We start from the raw sequence: 17,226 nt of genomic DNA on the forward strand, positions 1-17,226 counted from the left end.
TCGGAGGCCCGCGCCACAGCCAATAAGAACCTCCAAAGTGGATGGGGGCGTGACTTTCGTCCAAACTCCCAATCAACGCGCCGGGGCGGTCCCTCTCGCACGTGGAGCTGTCACTGCGGGTGGACAGACTGACCAATGAGAAGAAGACGGTGGCGGCCCGCGCCAATGGCGGCGGGGCGGGGGCGGGGCGGCCGCACGAGGCGCAAGGCATGGGTCGGGGCCCCCGGGCCAATAAGCTTGAGGGGCGTGGCCGCGCGGCGGGTGGGCGGGCCAGGAGAAGCCTGTCCGGGAGCTGCTGGCCCGCTGGGAAGAAGCTGCGGCCTGTGCTTGCGCGCGGGGGTGAGTGCTCGCGGGTGGGCGGAGACCTTCGGAGACCCTTGTGCGCTTCTCCTGACTGCTGTGTGTCCTGTCCCGGGCGGTGTTAATGGAGTAGGGCGGAGGGATCATGCGAATGCAAGATCGCCGCGGTGGGAGCTCGGAGGGTTGTGGGGAATGGGACCAGGAGGGACGAGGGCGGGAGTCTGCGACATCTGACAGATTCCTTGCTGCCCTAGGTGCTTGGGCCCCCATAGCCTGATTGGCCCAGGGGGTCCTGGGAGGGTGGGGCTCGGAAGCTGAGACCCCTGTTTCTGGGGCGGTGTGGGGCAGGGGTCCCTGAGAGTGGGTGGGGGATGTTCCAGTGCTTGGCTCTACTGTTTGGGTAGGTTCCTTAAACACTTAGAAGATTCAGGGGTTCTGAAGGTGGGAGGAGGCCCTGACAGGGCAGGTGGGAGGGTACGAAAGGGCTGACATAGCGATTCCAGAAAGCGTGGTGATATGATGTGCGTGACCCTGAGCCGGTGGCATCACGGCTCTGGATGTCTTTTTCGGGTGTAAAGGGAAGGGGTTGAGCCTCGGACCCATCCCTGGGAGTAAAGGTGGAGTAGACACTGTTCCGAGGGAGACCAGAGAGTTGCGTGGACTCTCTGTGCACGTGTCTTCCTGAGCCCCTGGACGCCAGGAGGCACCAGCCTCTTGGCAGAGCTCTGGTCTTTGTGCAAACACCCGGCCCTGTGGCAAAGTGACCCGGGTATGGTGGAAGAATGAGCAGGTGGGACTCCTAGGAAATCCCTGGGGCTGGTGGTTGCTGGGTTGATCTCAAGAACTTTGTGAGCGTGTGAAAACAGACTGAAATGACTTGGGTAGAGCATGTGGGTAGTGCAGACTGGGTGTCTGAGACCAGGCCCAGGGAGAGGATGGATCTGTGTTCCCGGTACCGAACTTAGAATCGGCTGTTTATTTGGCGATCCCCAGTACTGGGAATCACTGCACAGATGCCCAAAGGGTAAGATGCCAGAATGGCAAGCCACGTGAGAGCTCAGATCTGAACCCTGGGCTCCACTTTTTAAGAGCCAAGAACACCTTGTGAGGCAAATTTAGTAACTTCTGAGACTTGGTTTTGTGGAACAGGGGTAATACCATCTTCCGGACCTGTTCTGGGGATTAAATAAGATTATATATATGTGGTGCTTATCGCAACGCCTGGGTCATAGTTTACTATTTTTTGTTTTGTTTTGCTTTTAGCTTAAAAAAAAAATGGCTATAGGATCTCAAAACAACAGTGACAGAAATGCTGCGGCTGGGAACTATTTTTACATTCTCAAGTCTTTCTGCAAGTTTCGGTGACTCCCTCATTTCCCTCTTCCCGGGCCTTCTGGTCGTGAGGCACCAGCCCAAACCCTCATTCCACCCTTTCATCCCGTTCCCAGGATCCAGGCCCCCGGCAGGGCCGTCTGCTCTGTCCCAGTTCGATTTCCTCATCCCACACCCATTCTTCTCCATGCCCCTCCTCCCTCTCTGTGCTGCCATAGTAACAAGAGATTCCAGCTCCGAGGGGGCCTCTGGGAAGGAGCAAAGGTGCGTGTTCTCTCGCAGAACCTGGGCCTCCAGCGTCCCCGCCCCAGCTCTTTGGGATTGGGCCAGCAGATGTGTACTGTTTCGGAGACGGGGGAAGCCAGTGCCAGGAGCAGGAACAAACCGAGGGGAGGGAGGATGCGAGTCTGGAGAAGAGAGCCTGGCTCCGGGGCGGAGGCGGGGGACCCCTTCCTCCTAATCCTCTCTCCAGGAATCCCTGGCTTTGGGACAGGACGGCTGTCTTTGGCTGGGGGAGGCGCCCAGGCTGGGTGCATGTCCTGGGCCACCAGCCAAGAGTACACGATGTTCCCAAGTGCGCTGGCCGCCGCCCTCTCGGGCTGGCCGCCTCCCAAACCGCTGCCGCTCCAGCCTCCCTGTCCCACATTCCCCGGCTGCCTTGCTCCGCCCTCTTCCTCCGCTTTGACGTCACCGCTCCCTCCCGCCCCCTCGCCTCCATTGACGGCAGCAGGGCCTGGTTACTGTGGGGACTGTGAGGCAGGACAGCCGGGGGCCTTGAGAGCAGGTGGGGGCCGCAGGAGCACTCGACCCCTTTGTCTATGCAAAATACAGACCTGGGGGTGGGGTGGGGTGGGAGAGCACGGCCTGCCCTTGTCAGCGGAGATAGCGCCTCGATCCCAGAGAACGGGGGATGGAAGAAAAGCCCTGCTTCCGGAGGAGAGTGGTCTGAAAATTGAGACAGGGGACCGGGCCACCGACTATAAGTTGGGGGGACATTTCCAAAGGGATGAGACTGAGAATCCAGACTCCTCAATCCTTTGCTTCCTGTGTTTTCTTGCTTTGGTTTTTTTTTTTTTTCTGGGTTATTTTATGACATCCCTGTGCCCCAGCTTTTTTTCCACAGAGCCCTCCCCCAGGCCCCTCCGCGGGGAACACCATTGTTTAGGAAAGCTTAGGCCACGTGACAGGGAGGGAGTGTACCCACAGCTGATTATGTCAGCCTCAGCTTGGGGGCCTCTGCGCTGGCCACGTTAACGGGGAGCCCTGAGAGGAACTACTCACAGGGGTCTTGGGATGGAGGGGCCTGTGTCACTGCAGTGCCCCTCAGCTCAGCCTGGCACTGTATTTCCCCAAATTAGGACTCAGTGTTCTGCTCCCCTTTATAAAAAGCATAGTTTCCAGCACCTTCTCCATCACTGAGGCTCCTTCCCCTCCCTTATCTATCCTTGTTAACTACAAAATCACTGTATTTATTGACCACCCACGGTGTGTCAGGTTCTGTCCTGGGGACTGGGGAATGCAGTGAGGTGACAGACGAGGTCCTCCACTCTCTCTCGTCCTAGGGCTGGGAATCTGACGCCCTTGCCACCCGACCTGTGTCTCGCTAGGGTCCCAGTCGGTCTCTTCCCTCAGCCACCCCCTTTGTTCCCCCTGTAGCCCTGGCTTCCCGGCCCCCACTTTTGGGGCGCCCCTAACTGTGGGCGGCTGCATCTTCAGGAGCACAGCAGCGCTAGTCACCACGTAGGCTTCCTGGAGACCTTTTCTTTGATTGGGTACAGAAGCACCTGGCATTGTTTCCCTTTACAGCCCTTTCTGCCCTGGTTGCCGCTTCTGTTGTTTGTATCCTCCCCTGCACTCCTCCCCCTGTCACGCGGGGACCCTCAATTGCCATCCTCCTGACTGTCCACAGGGTTTGAAGTGTCAGGAAGGGGCTGGATAAAAGTGGCTTTATTGTTGATGACAGGGCTGGAGAGAGGAACCCAGGAGAAGCCAGGCTGGGTTTCTGTGTGCCCCTGTCCTCCCAGGGACCAGCCATCTCATCCAGCCTGGCCCACCCCCCAAGGGTCTGCATTCCTTTTCCCCACCTCTGGCAAGGCCAAGGTGTCCTGTTCTGTAGGGCCAGACGGTCCAGGAAGTAGACCTCTCTTAAGCACCAACCGTGGCCCAGACATTTTCTCTGAAGAATGGCAGCTTATCGCCCCTCCCCGTCCTCCCATTATCCACTGTGCAACCGTCCTGCGCCCGCTGGCTGCGTGGTGGTGTCTGGGGCCTTTCAGCCCAGCGCCAGCACCCAGGTCCACGTGCGCCCGTGTGTGTGACACAGCCCTGACCTCAGTAGGGGCCAGTAGCCAATCAGGCGCCGGGACGGGATCCCCAGCCAATCGGGGGCGGGGCCTGCGGTTCCGCCGGCAGGAGGCCAATGAGGGGCAGTGTCTGGCATTATGCAACCCGCCTCCTGGCCCCGCGAAGCTTCCACTCGGCTGAGCGCTGCAACAGCGGCGGGCAGGCGACCGGAGGGCGCTCGCGCGGCCAGGTAGGCATCTCCAGGGCCACCCGGGGACCGGTCTCCCGCTCCAAGTCGGACTTCCAGCCCGAGGCGCTGCTTTCAGCCCTGGCGCTCGGACGGCACACGGTAATCCGCCTCCCCTGCCGCTGTCCACCCCCTCTCGGCCGTCGGGAACAGAGATGTTGCTCGCAGCCCTGCAGCGGCTGTCTGCACTCCTGATCCGCTTACCTTATCTCCAGCCCGGACCTCTCCTCGCAGCTACCCGGCCACACGCCCGACCCTCGGCAGGCATGTCCCCTCCTTTCTTGTCACTCGGGGGTCCCTGGTTTTGCCCCGACCCCAGGACCCCTCCGTGCTTTCCGCGCTCCCCGCACTCCCCCCACCAATCCCTGGCCCCGCGCCGGCCGTGATGTAAGCCTGGTTCAGGCTGGAACATCCCGTTCCCGGTGCTAGTTCCTGCTGTTGGCCACAGCCTTCCTTTTTCTACTGGCGCTCAGAAAATGCTCCGGGGGTTGGGGGTGTGGTTGAACGAGGAGCAGGGGAAGAACTCTCCGCTGCCGGTCGCGTGTCCCTTGCTCGCAGATGAGTGTGTGCGCTTCGGATGGGGGTGGGGTGGGACCGAGAAAAGTAGAGGACCGAGGTGAGAGGATTCCCGAGTCCCTGACAATGGCAGGTGCCGACTCGGCACTTGGGAGTCGGGAGAGGGTGCCGGGGCCGGAGAAGGACAGGCTGCGTCGTCTTGACCAGAATGACTGGGATCCAGGCGACCGCCAGGTTGGGGAGCTTTTGAGCGGAGGGCGGTGGCGGTTGTGTTATACCCTGGGGAGCAAGGCCAACCCCTGGAAACCCGATGGGCGGCCCTTCTTCGTGTGGCCTCCGGGCCCTCCGGGGCCTGAGGGTGTATTAGAGGTGGGCGACCCGCGGCCGCGCCCGCCCGTGTGGGAGTGGGTCGATTCCCGGCTCGGTCGGGAAATGGGGGAGGGGTCGCCCCTCCCGGCCTCCTGTGGTCCCTCCAGCAACCGCTGAGCTCAGCTGCTGACGTCGGTTTCCCTGGCGACCGCGGCGGCGGCGGAAGCGCGTGGTGGGGCCGCGCATGTCCTCGCGCATGTGCAGCGGGGGTGGGACCGCCCCCGGATAAAATTAGCCCGAAGGCCTAAATATAGGCGGCGACGGGCAGGCCCCCTGCTCCGAGGCCTAGCAGTCCCGCAGTCCCCGGCGGACTGGGGGCCTGATGGGAATTTGGGGACGGGAAGCGTCCGGACTTTGGTTCTGGTCGACTACTCAGTCTCTGTTTTCCTGGGCCATGCTGGCAGGGGACATGGAGGAAGGCCCGGGAGAGGCCCCTTCCTGCCCGCAGTCCCTCCACCAGGATAGGAACCAGAACTTGCCCAGGCTCCCTTTCGAAAGCCTGGGTCCTAGGGGTGTGGAGTCAGACAGGGGAGGTCTGAGTGAAGCCGGCAGGTGCTGCGAAGTTAACAGCGCATCTTTCTCCAAGCCCTCCTCCTCTGATCTGCTTGTCCAGGTGCTGCCCGTGATCAAACTTCCCAATCTTCAGAGGCTTGGATCTCCCTTACTCCCGCAGCCAGGCCGGCCGGCCCCCTCGTTTGCTCGTGGTGGCCTCTCCGCCTTCCGTGTTTTCCTCCTGCCCTTCCCATGGCCCAGACATGAGTGGCCCCCTAGAAGGGGCTGATGGGGGTGGGGACCCCGGACAGGGGGAATCCTTTTGCCCGGGAGGGGCCCCATCCCCTGGGCCTCCGCAGCACCGGTCTTGCCCTGCTCCCAGCCTGGCTGATGACACAGATGCCAACAGCAATGGCTCCAGCGGTAATGAATCCAATGGGCCTGAGTCCCGGGGGGCATCTCAGCGGAGCTCACACAGCTCCTCCTCGGGCAACGGCAAGGACTCAGCCCTGTTGGAGACCACTGAGAGCAGCAAGAGGTGTGTATGGGTGTGTGTTGCCGGTCCGGGAGTCCTCTTAGGAGCGGGCTGAGCTAGAGGACAGGCCCATGTTGTCGGCCACTTGCTCACCTTGGGCCTTCTGCTTCTCCCCCAGCACAAACTCTCAGAGTCCATCCCCGCCCAGCAGTTCCATTGCCTACAGTCTCCTGAGTGCCAGCTCCGAGCAGGACAACCCATCTACCAGTGGCTGCAGGTTCGTGGGGTTGAGGACCAGAGGATAAGCCTGGCCATGGTGGTGGGAGGTGCCTAGGCCACCACCTGGGGCTAATGGGTCTACCCCCTCCCTCCCTGTGGACCCTGCAGCAGTGAACAGTCAGCCCGGGCGAGGACCCAGAAGGAACTCATGACGGCTCTGCGGGAGCTCAAGCTTCGGCTTCCTCCCGAGCGCCGGGGCAAGGGCCGCTCTGGGACGCTGGCCACGCTCCAGTACGCCCTGGCCTGTGTGAAGCAGGTGCAGGGTGAGTGGTGCTTTTGGGGACGGTGCGGCAGGCCCTGGGCTGCGGTTGGGAGGGGGGCGGTCCACTCATGAAATCCCGCGTGGCCTTCACCCTGCAGCCAACCAGGAGTACTACCAGCAGTGGAGCCTGGAAGAGGGCGAGCCCTGCGCCATGGACATGTCCACCTACACGTTGGAGGAGCTGGAGCACATCACGTCGGAGTACACACTGCGCAATCAGGTCAGCCGCAGCCGCACCTCCCTGGCCTGGGCACCCCCAACCCCCCACGTGCATGACTCCTAAATCGACTTTTGTCCCCGCTTCCCTGCCTAGGACACCTTCTCCGTGGCGGTCTCCTTCCTGACAGGCCGCATCGTCTACATTTCGGAGCAGGCGGGGGTCTTGCTGCGCTGTAAACGGGACGTGTTCCGGGGGGCCCGCTTCTCGGAGCTGCTGGCGCCCCAGGATGTGGGCGTCTTCTATGGCTCCACGGCCCCGTCTCGCCTGCCCACCTGGGGTGCTGGGACCTCGGCAGGTGAGGTCCTGGAGTGCTGGGAGGGGAGGGACAAGGGACCAGTGCTTTTCCTCGCTGCGTTTTTCTTGGCCCCCGGTGAGGTGCGGGGCTCTTCTTAGTGCTTTTCTGGTGTGTTCCAGGTTCAGGCACCAAAGACTTCACCCAAGAGAAGTCTGTCTTCTGCCGCATCAGGTGAGTGGGGGAGGTGGGAGCCACCCCCCTCCCACCTTCTGCTCCCCTGCTGCTTTGGTGTGTGGGTCGTGACCTTGAAGTGAAGAGTGGCTGCCGCTCTACTGAGTCACTAATGCATCTTTCCATTGCTAGAGGAGGTCCTGACCGGGACTCAGGGCCTCGGTACCAGCCATTCCGCCTCACGCCCTATGTGACCAAGATCCGAGTGTCCGAAGGGGCCGCAGCACAGCCGTGCTGCCTGCTCATCGCAGAACGCATCCACTCGGGTTACGAAGGTATGTACGCCACAAGCCTGGTCTAGTGAGGGGGAAAGAGGAAGGGTGACTTCTCTAGGCTCTGGAAGAGGCAGGACGGGAGTCTGGGAGACCTATCTCAGCTCTTGAGAATTTTGGAGCTGAGAGGGTAGGTGGGTAAGGATGAACGTTTGAGGGGCACCTGGGTGGCTCAGTCCATTAAACGTCTGCCTTTGGCTCAGGTCATGATCCCAGGGTCCTGGGTTGGAGCCCCACATAGGGCTCTCTGCTCAGCGGGGAGTCTGCTTCTCCCTCTCCTGCGCCCCCTGCTTGTGCTTTCTGCCCTAAAAATAAAATCTTTTTTTTTTTTTTTTTAAAGATTTTATTTATTTATTTGATAGAGAGAGATCACAAGTAGACAGAGAGGCAGGCAGAGAGAGAGGAAGGGAAGCAAGCTCCCCGCTGAGCAGAGAGCCCGACGTGGGACTCGATCCCAGGACCCTGAGATCATGACCTGAGCCGAAGGCAGCAGCTTAACCCACTGAGCCACCCAGGCGCCCCATAAAAATAAAATCTTGAAAAGAAAAAAAAAGGATGAAGGTTTGACCCTGTTTTTAGAGGGAGTATTGGATAAGCACCCTGAGCTAGGAGAGGGGAAAAGAAACTGCTTTGGTTCTCAGTTTCACTCTTGATGTGGGGTAAGAGAATGGTCTGGACCATCTCTGTAGACTAGATGGCCCTGGGAAGAGCCGTGGGGAGGATTACCAGCCAGCTTGGGCTTGAGGCAGCCCGGGGGACAGAGAAGCTGGACCATTCTGGATAAAACGCAATGGCCACTCTCCCTGTGCCTCAGCTCCCCGGATCCCCCCAGACAAGAGGATCTTCACCACTCGGCACACCCCTAGCTGCCTCTTCCAGGACGTGGACGAAAGGTGAGCTCAGGACCTGGAGGAAAATGGGATGGCCAGGGCCAAGGCCACGGCCTCTCTGATGCCACTCCCCCTTTCAGGGCCGCCCCGCTGCTGGGCTACCTCCCCCAGGACCTCCTGGGGGCCCCAGTGCTCCTCTTCTTGCATCCTGAGGACCGACCCCTCATGCTGGCCATCCACAAGAAGAGTGAGTCTCTTTTTTCCCCGCTCTGCCTTCTTGGCTGTCTGTGGGCTTCTCGTGGTTCTATCTCTCGGGGCCTCAGTCCCTCGGATCTCCAGGGAGTGGCCCTCTGCTTTGCTCTTCTCTCCCTCCTGCTGACGCTCCCCTCCTTGCCCACACTCCTTCAGTCCTGCAGTTGGCCGGCCAGCCCTTTGATCACTCCCCGATCCGCTTCTGCGCCCGGAATGGAGAGTATGTCACCATGGACACCAGCTGGGCCGGCTTCGTGCACCCCTGGAGCCGCAAGGTGGCCTTTGTCTTGGGCCGCCACAAAGTACGCACGTAAGTGGGCCCTGCCCCAGAGCTGGCTTCATGGGTGGGGTCTGTGCGGGCAGGGGCAGGTCTCAGCTTCCTGTTACCCACCCTGCAGGGCACCCCTGAACGAGGACGTGTTCACGCCACCAGCCCCCAGCCCGGCTCTGTCTCTGGACTCCGACATCCAGGAGCTCTCAGAGCAGATCCACCGGCTGTTGTTACAGGTGACTGGAGGGGAGTGGGGGGGTGGTGAGGCAGGGGTGAGGAACAGGGCTGAGACCTCTAACCCTTCCTCCTCCCACCTCAGCCCGTGCACAGCCCCAGTCCCACCGGGCTCTGTGGAGTGGGCCCCATCGCTTCCCCGGGCCCTCTCCTCAGCCCTGGCTCGTCCAGTGACAGCAACGGGGGTGACGCTGAGGGACCTGGGCCTCCTGTGCCGGTGAGTGTCCGTGTTCCACTCCCCTCCCCACCCATGGTGTCCCCTAGTGCTGCCAGAGTTAGGGTGGGCAGGTCCAGAGGAGCTGAGCCCCATTCCTTTGCCTTTTCCTTCCCCTCCCGCTCTCACCGGGTGTCCACACCTGCCCGCTGGTACCTCTTGGTGCTCTGTGCCCCACCCCGACACTGGCCTCATGCCCCCAACGCTGGCCTGCTCTGTGCTGCAGGTGACGTTCCAGCAGATCTGTAAGGACGTGCACCTGGTGAAGCATCAGGGACAGCAGCTTTTCATTGAGTCGCGCGCCCGGCCTCCGGCCCGGCCCCGCCTCCCTGGTCAGTGGGTGAGAGTGTGGGTGAGGACTGAGACCTGGGGGTCCCCTGACTTTCGCCCCAACCCAGAGGAGCTCGTCTCTCCCTTTTCTCTCCTTGGTCCAGCTACAGGCACATTCAAGGCCAAGACCCTTTCCTGCCAGTCACCAGACCCGGAACTGGAAATGGTCCCTGCTCCCCTCCAGGCCCCACTCGCCTTGAGCCCTGAAGAGGCTGAGAGGAAAGATGCGTCCACTTGTTCCTACCAGCAGATCAACTGCCTGGACAGCATCCTCCGGTAAGGCTGCCCTGGGACCTGCTCCTGCTTAGCACCCCCGCCCCCTGCCAAGCCCTGAGCCTAGGCCTTGCCCTCATGTTGTCTGGTCCCCTGCCAGGTACCTGGAGAGCTGCAACATCCCCAGCACAACCAAGCGGAAGTGTGCCTCCTCATCGTCCTGTACTGCCTCCTCAGCCTCCGACGACGACAAGCAGAGGACGGGTCCGGTCCCTTTGGGGGCCAAGAAAGGTGGAGACCTGGCGCATGTCCTGCCCCTGCTGCCCCGTCCTGACCCCGTGTCTCTGCACTTCTGCCTTCAGAGGCCCCCGCCTTACTATGCCCTGTCCCCCTCCCAGCCTTCAGATTTGCAGACTTCCCCCTCCTATCAGTCCCCCGGCTCCATTTCCTCCAAGGGCCTCCTGGTCGTAACTGGCACTGTCTCTCTGCGCAGATCCAGTACCGGCAGTGCTGTCCGGGGAGGGGGCCGGCCCACAGAAGGAGCCCGTGGTAGGAGGCGCCCTGAGCCCGCTCACCCTGGCCAATAAGGCAGAGAGCGTGGTGTCTGTCACCAGCCAGTGTAGCTTCAGCTCCACCATCGTCCATGTGGGAGACAAGAAGCCCCCGGAGTCGGGTATGGGCATGGAGACAGGGTTTCTTGGTGGCTCGGCCAGAGCTCCCTCCTACCTGCCTATTCCTTCCCCGTCTGGCCCCTAACGGAGAGAAGGAGACCCCAGCCTAGCTCAGGGCTGCTGCCTCTTGCTGTCCGTCCCTGCCAGCCTTTGCTGCCTTGTTCTTTCCCAGTTTTCTGTCAGTTTGCAGGCACAGCCTAGGGTGTGGGGCTCAAGCCCGAGGCGCCGACCCCAGAGTGTCTGAGGGCTAGGACTGTTGAAAACCCCCGAAGGGGCTTTGGGCCTCGTCCTGGAGCATGTGTGAGGGGAGAGAGAGCGAGGGGTGAGCTTCTCTTCCGAGGAGTGTCCTAGGGCGTCATCCTAGGGTGCTGTCACTAGAGGGGACCCAGTGTCCTTTCTCACCCACGGGACCGCTTTGCACGGAGAAGAGGGTCCAGAACTGGTGCTCAGCGGGGAGGTCAGGGATGCACCCCAGGCCCGGGCTTGGCTGTGGGGCAGAGGCCAGGGGTTGGCTAGGCTGCTGGAGGGGGGTACAGGGAGGCTGTGGGAATCCCCGAGGTGATTCCAGTGACCTTTTTCCCCCTGTGTCTCCTTTCGCAGACATCATCATGATGGAGGACCTGCCTGGCCTGGCTCCAGGCCCAGCCCCCAGCCCAGCCCCCAGCCCCACGGTAGCCCCCGACCCCACCCCAGACGCCTATCGCCCGGTGGGCCTAACCAAGGCCGTGCTGTCCCTGCACACGCAGAAGGAGGAGCAGGCCTTCCTCAGCCGCTTCCGAGACCTCAGCCGACTGCGGACACTTGATGGCTCCTCCCCGGCCCCCCTGGCCCCTGGCGAGCGAGGTAGCCACCCAGGACATTCCTAAGCCTTGTCGTCTGCTCGGTCCAGGACTAGACTATTATTGGGGAGGGGGTGGCGCAGAGGGGTCTTGAGGGAGAGGTTCCTGCTCCAGGGACTCAGGCTGGGGTGGCCTCCCCAACCAGGGCCATGCGTAGGGACAGGCCCCTGGCTAGCCTCCTCACACTGGGCGGGGGTTCCGGGCGGCAGCCAGAGGAGGGCAGCCTGGGGGGTTCCGGGGGGCAGCCAGAGGAGGGCAGCCTGGGGGCTGGCACTGACACAGGCAGGTGGAGGCGCTCTGCTCCAGGGAAGCTGCTTGGAGCCCAGCTTGGGGCAGGGGCACTAGCACAGCCGCTTCCAACTGAGGTGTCGCTGTTTAAGAGACCCGCGTAGACTCCTGGCCAGACAGGGGCCGGGCGAGCCGGGCCAGCTCCCACCGGGGCCAGGGGCTTCGGGGGCAAGGTGTCAGCCCTCCAGGTGCCTGAGAGAGGCTCCCTGCAGGCAGACGCAGGACTCAGGACTGGGCTCTCCCACCCACCTCATCGCTTGAGCTAGGCCAAGCGCGGCCTCGACTGGCAGGAGGAGTGCCCAGGCTGGCGTTGCTGTGGGAGTTTGGTGGAGGGACCGGAGCCACCTGCCCCCGCGTCCACGGACCCACCCTGCTTCCTCCCATCAGCCACCAGGCCTCTGCCTTCCGTGCGCCCCCAGCTCCGCCCCACTTGTAACTTTTTCCAGTTCTGCTCCTTTTGCAATAAACCCCCCCATGGCCCTGCCTCCTGTGATTCTTCCCTGAAGGTCCCCTCTCTTCTCCCCAGAAGCCCCTCTTGATCTGGCCGAGATCAAGGCCGAGCTCTCTCCAGGGCCTTCCCTTGCCCTCTTCTGGCTCAGAGTGGCAGGGTGGGGGGTGCAGGGACGCTCACCCCCAGATCGAGGCCCTCGCTAACACTGGTCTCTCCCACAGGCTGCCACCACGGCCCCGCACCCCACGGTCGCCGACACCACTGCCGCTCCAAAGCCAAGCGCTCCCGCCACCACCAGACCCCCCGGGCTGATGCCCCTTGTTATGGCTCCCACCCGCCGCCTGTGTCACCCTCGGCCCCATGGCCCCCCCCAGCAGCCGCTGCTCCCTTCCCAGCCATGGTCCAGTCCTACCCTCTCCCAGTATTCTCCACTCGAGGAGGCCCCCAGCCTCTCCCCTCTGCCCCCACAGCTGGGCCCCCTGCAGCTTTCCCTGCCCCGCTGGTGACGCCTATGGTAGCCTTGGTCCTCCCTAACTACCTGTTCCCCACTCCATCTAGCTATCCCTATGGGGTAGCCCAGACCCCCGCTGAAGGGCCTCCCACCCCCGCTTCCCACTCCTCTTCTCCGTCCCTGCCCCCACCGCCCCCCAGCCCTCCTCGCCGGCCAGACTCTCCACTATTCAACTCCCGATGCAGCTCCCCACTCCAGCTGAATCTGCTACAGCTTGAGGAGCCCCCGCGTGTTGAAGGGGGCACTGTTGCAGGGGGCCCTGGGAATAGTGCTGGGCCCCCGCCCTCCGGCCAGGAGGCCACTGAGCCAGAGGCCAGACTGGTGAGCACTGACCCCCTCACAACCACATCCTCTTACCAGGCCCCACACAGCCCCCCTTCCCCCGCTCCCCCCCCTCCCCCGCGGGCCCCCCCCCCCCCCCCCCACCGTCCCCAGCCCATCTGGCGCCTCAGTCACCAGCAGATGGTGTCACGGGGTGGGAGACCCCAGCTGAATTTCTGAACGAGGCAGAAACCCGCCACCTCATCTGTGGAGCGGGGATGGTCCCATCTGTCTGACAGGCGGCAAGGACATCCCCGTAACTTCTGAGAGTGCATCAGCCTCCTAGAAAGGGCCGGTGTCATGCCCCTTGTCTTAGGCAGCTGTGTCCTCTCTGCTCTCAGCCCGTGCTGTCCTGGAGGTGGGACAGAGAGCCCTGGGGTTGGGTGTGTGCCCCTGCCAGTGGAAGTAGTCGCAGGAAGCCTGGGTGTGATCCCTTAATCCCAGCCTGTTCCCCTCCCTGCCCCTTCCCCCAGGCGGAGGTGACCGAGTCCTCCAACCAGGATGCGCTGTCGGGCTCCAGTGACCTGCTGGAGCTGCTGCTGCAGGACTCCCGCTCTGGCACAGGCTCCGCCGCTTCCGGCTCCCTGGGCTCCGGCCTGGGCTCTGGCTCTGGCTCGGGCTCCCACGAGGGAGGCAGCACCTCTGCCAGCATCACACGTGAGTGCCCCCGCCAAACACCTCCCCCCCAGGGCAGGACAGGGACCGGGGCATTGGGAGGCTGAGCAGTCTGGGCCCTGTGGGCTGCAGACGTGGCCTTGAGGGAGGGCTTGGGAGGCCCTGGGGTGGGGCATCAGCTTGACTCTGGTGGCTGGGCACCCCCCACTGCCCCCCCGCTTCATAGGCAGTAGTCAGAGCAGCCACACGAGCAAGTACTTTGGCAGCATTGACTCTTCTGAGGCCGAAGCGGGGGCTGCCCAGGCCAGGGCTGAGCCCGGGGACCAGGTCATTAAATACGTGCTCCAGGATCCCATCTGGCTGCTCATGGCCAACGCTGACCAGCATGTCATGATGACCTACCAGGTGCCGTCCAGGTGAGGAGGTTCAGAGGCCCCCACCTCCGTCGGAGCAGTGCTGGTCCACCCACACTTCCCTCCGAACTTGGGGTTTTCTTTTCTGGGGCTGGCTCTGCCCTGCTCCTGCCCACCCTCTCCACTGCCTTTGGGAGACCAACGTCAGTTCCAGGGGCGGGAATAAGCTTTCCTGGGCTCAGAAGTCTCGAACCCCCAAAGCCCCAGTTGAAAAGAGGAGCAGAAGGCCATGGGTGGGGAGAATGGCAGCCTCCTGGGCTCTGGCCCTGGCTCCCGGTCCCAGCCTCTGCCGTCGGAACCCCTTCCCTGGGCAGGGACGTGGCCTCTGTGCTGAAGCAGGACCGGGAGCGGCTCCGGGCCATGCAGAAGCAGCAGCCTCGGTTCTCAGAGGACCAGCGCAGGGAGCTGGGTGCCGTGCACTCCTGGGTCCGGAAGGGTCAGCTGCCTCGGGCTCTCGATGTGATGGTAAGAGGCGTCTGGGCCAGGAGGGAGAAGGGAAGATTAAGGCTGGGGCCAATCCCCTCCTTGTCCTTGGGTGGTTAATTCTGAAGAAGGTTCATTGCCCTGTTTGCTGCTGGGTTGGATGGCATTTAACCACGCAAGTCGTTTATAGGCCTTGTCTGGGCCAATCCTAGGCTGAACGACCTTGCGACTGTCTCCTAGTGGATACAGTACACTTTCCTATTTCGTTGGCCCACGTGCATCTGTGTGGACAAGTGTTTCTTTGGGAAGACACTTTGGGAAGTACTCCTGGGCTGGGGGACAGGGGACAGCTGGGGTGGCAGGTCAGCTGGGAGCACCTCGCCCGACTCACACCCTTTCTCCCTCCAAGGCCTGTGTGGATTGTGGCAGTAGCACCCAAGACCCTCAACACTCTGATGACCCCCTCTTCTCAGAACTGGATGGACTGGGACTGGAGCCTATGGAGGAGGGCGGAGGCGAGGGTGGGGGTGGGGAGGGCGAGGGCAGAGAAGAGACTCAGGCTCGAGCTGGGGCCAGAGTCTCCAGCTCTCAGGACCTGGCCATGGAGGAGGAGGAACAAGGTGGGAGCTCATCCAGTCCAGCCTTACCTGCCACAGAAAATGGCACCAGCTAGACCACATTTGAGGGCCCCCTGCGGCAGTGCATGAGAAGCTTCCTTCTCCCACGTTCAACCTCTCAGAACTCCGATGTGGCTGGACCGACCGATAGGAAACTACCCCAGCTTCTCCCTCTTAGGGGGCGGGACCCCCATTAGCAGTCCAGGATCCAGGGGCTGCCTCCGGCTTCTGGGGGTACAGAGGGTGGGATTCGTCAGCCCAGCCCAGAGAAGTCTCATCTCCCAGCTCTGGTGAAGTCTCATCTCCCAGCTCTGGTGAGGAGCCCTTCCTTCCCCTGGAGGAGGATGCTGACACGCTGCTCAAGTGGTCTCTGAGTCTGGTCTCTGCGGGTTGGGGCTGCACTCACTCACTCACTGGGGGAGACCGCCCTCTCTCCGACCTCCTCCCTAAAGGGGACAGGGAGGGCCCAAGCAGGACCCAGCAGTCCGAACCCCTAGCTGCTCCAGGGTGGGGGAGGTTGGTGGACCATGGAGTCCCTGGTGCTGCCCCTCAGGTGGGACCCAGGTGTTCTCAGCTGTACCCTCTACCGATGGCATTTGTGTTTTTCATATTGTGTCTGTTGTTATTTTTTAATACAAAGAGGAAAAAGAAAACAGGACTTTGTGGAATGAAATGTGGGGGTTGGGAGCAGCGAGCTCATTGTGGGGAGGTGTGGCCCCCCTGCCAGGGAGGCTGTAGTGAGTGTGAGCGACCCCTCCCCTTGCGCCCCTCAGCTCTCTGCTTCGCTCACCCTGTCCAGCGGAGGGGCCTTGCTGAGCCCGGAAGATGTCCAGCTAACTGTGACCCTGCACCCCTCGTCACCTTGCATCAGCTGGGTGTGTCGAGGGAAGGGGGTGGCGGCTGGTGCGCCCGCCCAGCCTGTGAGGGCCCTGAAGCAGGTGAGGGTGCTTAGCTGCTCGGTCATCTGTCACCACGCAAGAGAAGGCCAGTCCGAGGGGGCGGCAGGACTTGAGGTCACGTACCCATCCACGGTCGAGTCGGGCCCCTGAGATGTGGGAGACGGGAGGGGCGGAGCGTTAAGTCACCGGCTCGGGACCTGGAAAAGGAGGGGAAAACTTTGGAGCCCACGTTACAGAGGACCCGCGACGACCGTCGTTCTGTGTGTGGGTCTCACCTACCTACTCTCCGGAGTGGCTGATCTACCTTCAGACTGAAAACACCTCCCGCCGGCGCCGTGGCTTAGCTGGTTAAAGCGCCTGTCTAGTAAACAGGAGATCCTGGGTTCGAATCCCAGCGGTGCCTGGCCCCATGCGAGGTGGTATATTATTGCTCCAAAGCCCCGCCATGGGGCATCCTTCACAAGATTCTTATTCCTCCGCGGCCAATTCCACCTGGAGCTTTCCCCTCGCGCGCACTTTTAGTGGAAATTCGCAGGCTGACTCCTGCTTCCCTTTCGGGAACCGGAGTAACGCGGGCATGCTTTGCGTTGGAGGACGTGGGCCCTGGCCTTGGGCTCGGGCTCATTTTGCTCCCGCGGCGCTGAGCTGGGGGGCGGGGAAGGAGAGCGCAAGCAAGGAGAGCGCGAGCACCGCGACTTCCGCAGCGCCGCGGCCAGCCGCAGGGGGAGGCGCAGGCGCTCAGACGTCCCGAGGCCGGGGGGTGGGGCCGGCGGGAGGCGGGCCCGTTGATAGGCAGCTATAGTGGCGCAGGCCCCAAGCCGCACGCGGCTGTGATGGCCGAGTGGTTAAGGCGTTGGACTCGAAATCCAATGGGGTCTCCCCGCGCAGGTTCGAATCCTGCTCACAGCGTGTGTACTTTTGGGTAATGCGCGCTACCGTAGCCTTCGGAGGAGAAATCATTCGTTTTCCTTGTGCTTTCTTCCCCTGGGGAAGATACCGCAATTTATTCCCGAGGCCTCGGCCACCCGCGAGCAATGGCGCGAGCGCCCCCTTGCGGGCCTTACGCTCCGGCCTGCGCCTCCTCCCACGGGCGTGTCCTGCGAGTCACTGAACTACTCATTTGAATCCTTCGCGTCCCCAAACACGGGTGGCTGTCGCCTTACATCCCCTTTTTCCCTACCCCCTGCAAGTCTCCCATACGACTGTTTCATCTCTTCTTTCTCTCCAAACCACAAGTCCCTTCTTCCTCCCTCGGCCTGCCTTCCTGGTTCCCTGAGAAAATACGGCATTTTGGAGAGATTTCCCCACGGATATCTGCAAT

General features: G+C 62.2%; 1 protein-coding gene and 2 non-coding genes across 5 annotated transcripts; all 3 read left to right on the forward strand.

Annotated features, from left to right (window-relative positions):
- The first annotated feature begins 252 nt into the window (after positions 1–252).
- PER1 (period circadian regulator 1) lies at positions 253–15,659 on the forward strand. 3 transcript variants are annotated; one of them, XM_059380055.1, is made up of 23 exons: positions 253–339; positions 5,661–6,077; positions 6,193–6,291; positions 6,402–6,556; positions 6,654–6,775; positions 6,869–7,070; positions 7,190–7,241; positions 7,374–7,516; positions 8,328–8,406; positions 8,484–8,590; positions 8,752–8,905; positions 8,994–9,102; positions 9,186–9,317; positions 9,541–9,646; positions 9,749–9,920; positions 10,018–10,148; positions 10,351–10,530; positions 11,129–11,371; positions 12,328–12,938; positions 13,412–13,595; positions 13,780–13,969; positions 14,281–14,431; positions 14,799–15,659. In XM_059380055.1, the coding sequence occupies exons 2-23, from the start codon at positions 5,803–5,805 to the stop codon at positions 15,060–15,062; spliced, it is 3,861 nt and encodes a 1,286-aa protein (XP_059236038.1). In that variant the 5' UTR covers positions 253–339; positions 5,661–5,802; the 3' UTR covers positions 15,063–15,659. The 3 variants fall into 3 exon arrangements, with proteins under 3 accessions (XP_059236038.1, XP_059236037.1, XP_059236039.1); XM_059380054.1 differs by lacking the exon at positions 253–339 and adding an exon at positions 4,004–4,264; XM_059380056.1 differs by lacking the exon at positions 253–339 and adding an exon at positions 4,004–4,165.
- A 575-nt stretch (positions 15,660–16,234) lies between these two features.
- Positions 16,235–16,308, forward strand: TRNAT-AGU (transfer RNA threonine (anticodon AGU)). Its single transcript has one exon. It is a non-coding gene; the product is annotated as a tRNA-Thr (tRNA).
- Positions 16,309–16,732: 424 nt separating this feature from the next.
- Positions 16,733–16,814, forward strand: TRNAS-CGA (transfer RNA serine (anticodon CGA)). Its single transcript has one exon. It is a non-coding gene; the product is annotated as a tRNA-Ser (tRNA).
- The last annotated feature ends 412 nt before the right edge of the window (positions 16,815–17,226 follow it).

This window comes from Mustela nigripes, chromosome 16, assembly GCF_022355385.1.
Source record: "Mustela nigripes isolate SB6536 chromosome 16, MUSNIG.SB6536, whole genome shotgun sequence".
In the NCBI taxonomy this organism is placed as follows: Eukaryota; Metazoa; Chordata; class Mammalia; order Carnivora; family Mustelidae; genus Mustela; species Mustela nigripes.

Excerpts from the sequence above, each read along its gene's own strand:
- PER1 (XM_059380055.1), top strand. The coding sequence starts at position 5,803 with ATGAGTGGCCCCCTAGAAGGGGCTGATGGGGGTGGGGACCCCGGACAG. Across the intron at positions 9,921-10,017 it reads TGCCTGGACAGCATCCTCCG|GTACCTGGAGAGCTGCAACA; the intron begins GTAAGGCTGCCC and ends GTCCCCTGCCAG. Across the intron at positions 13,970-14,280 it reads ACCTACCAGGTGCCGTCCAG|GGACGTGGCCTCTGTGCTGA; the intron begins GTGAGGAGGTTC and ends TTCCCTGGGCAG.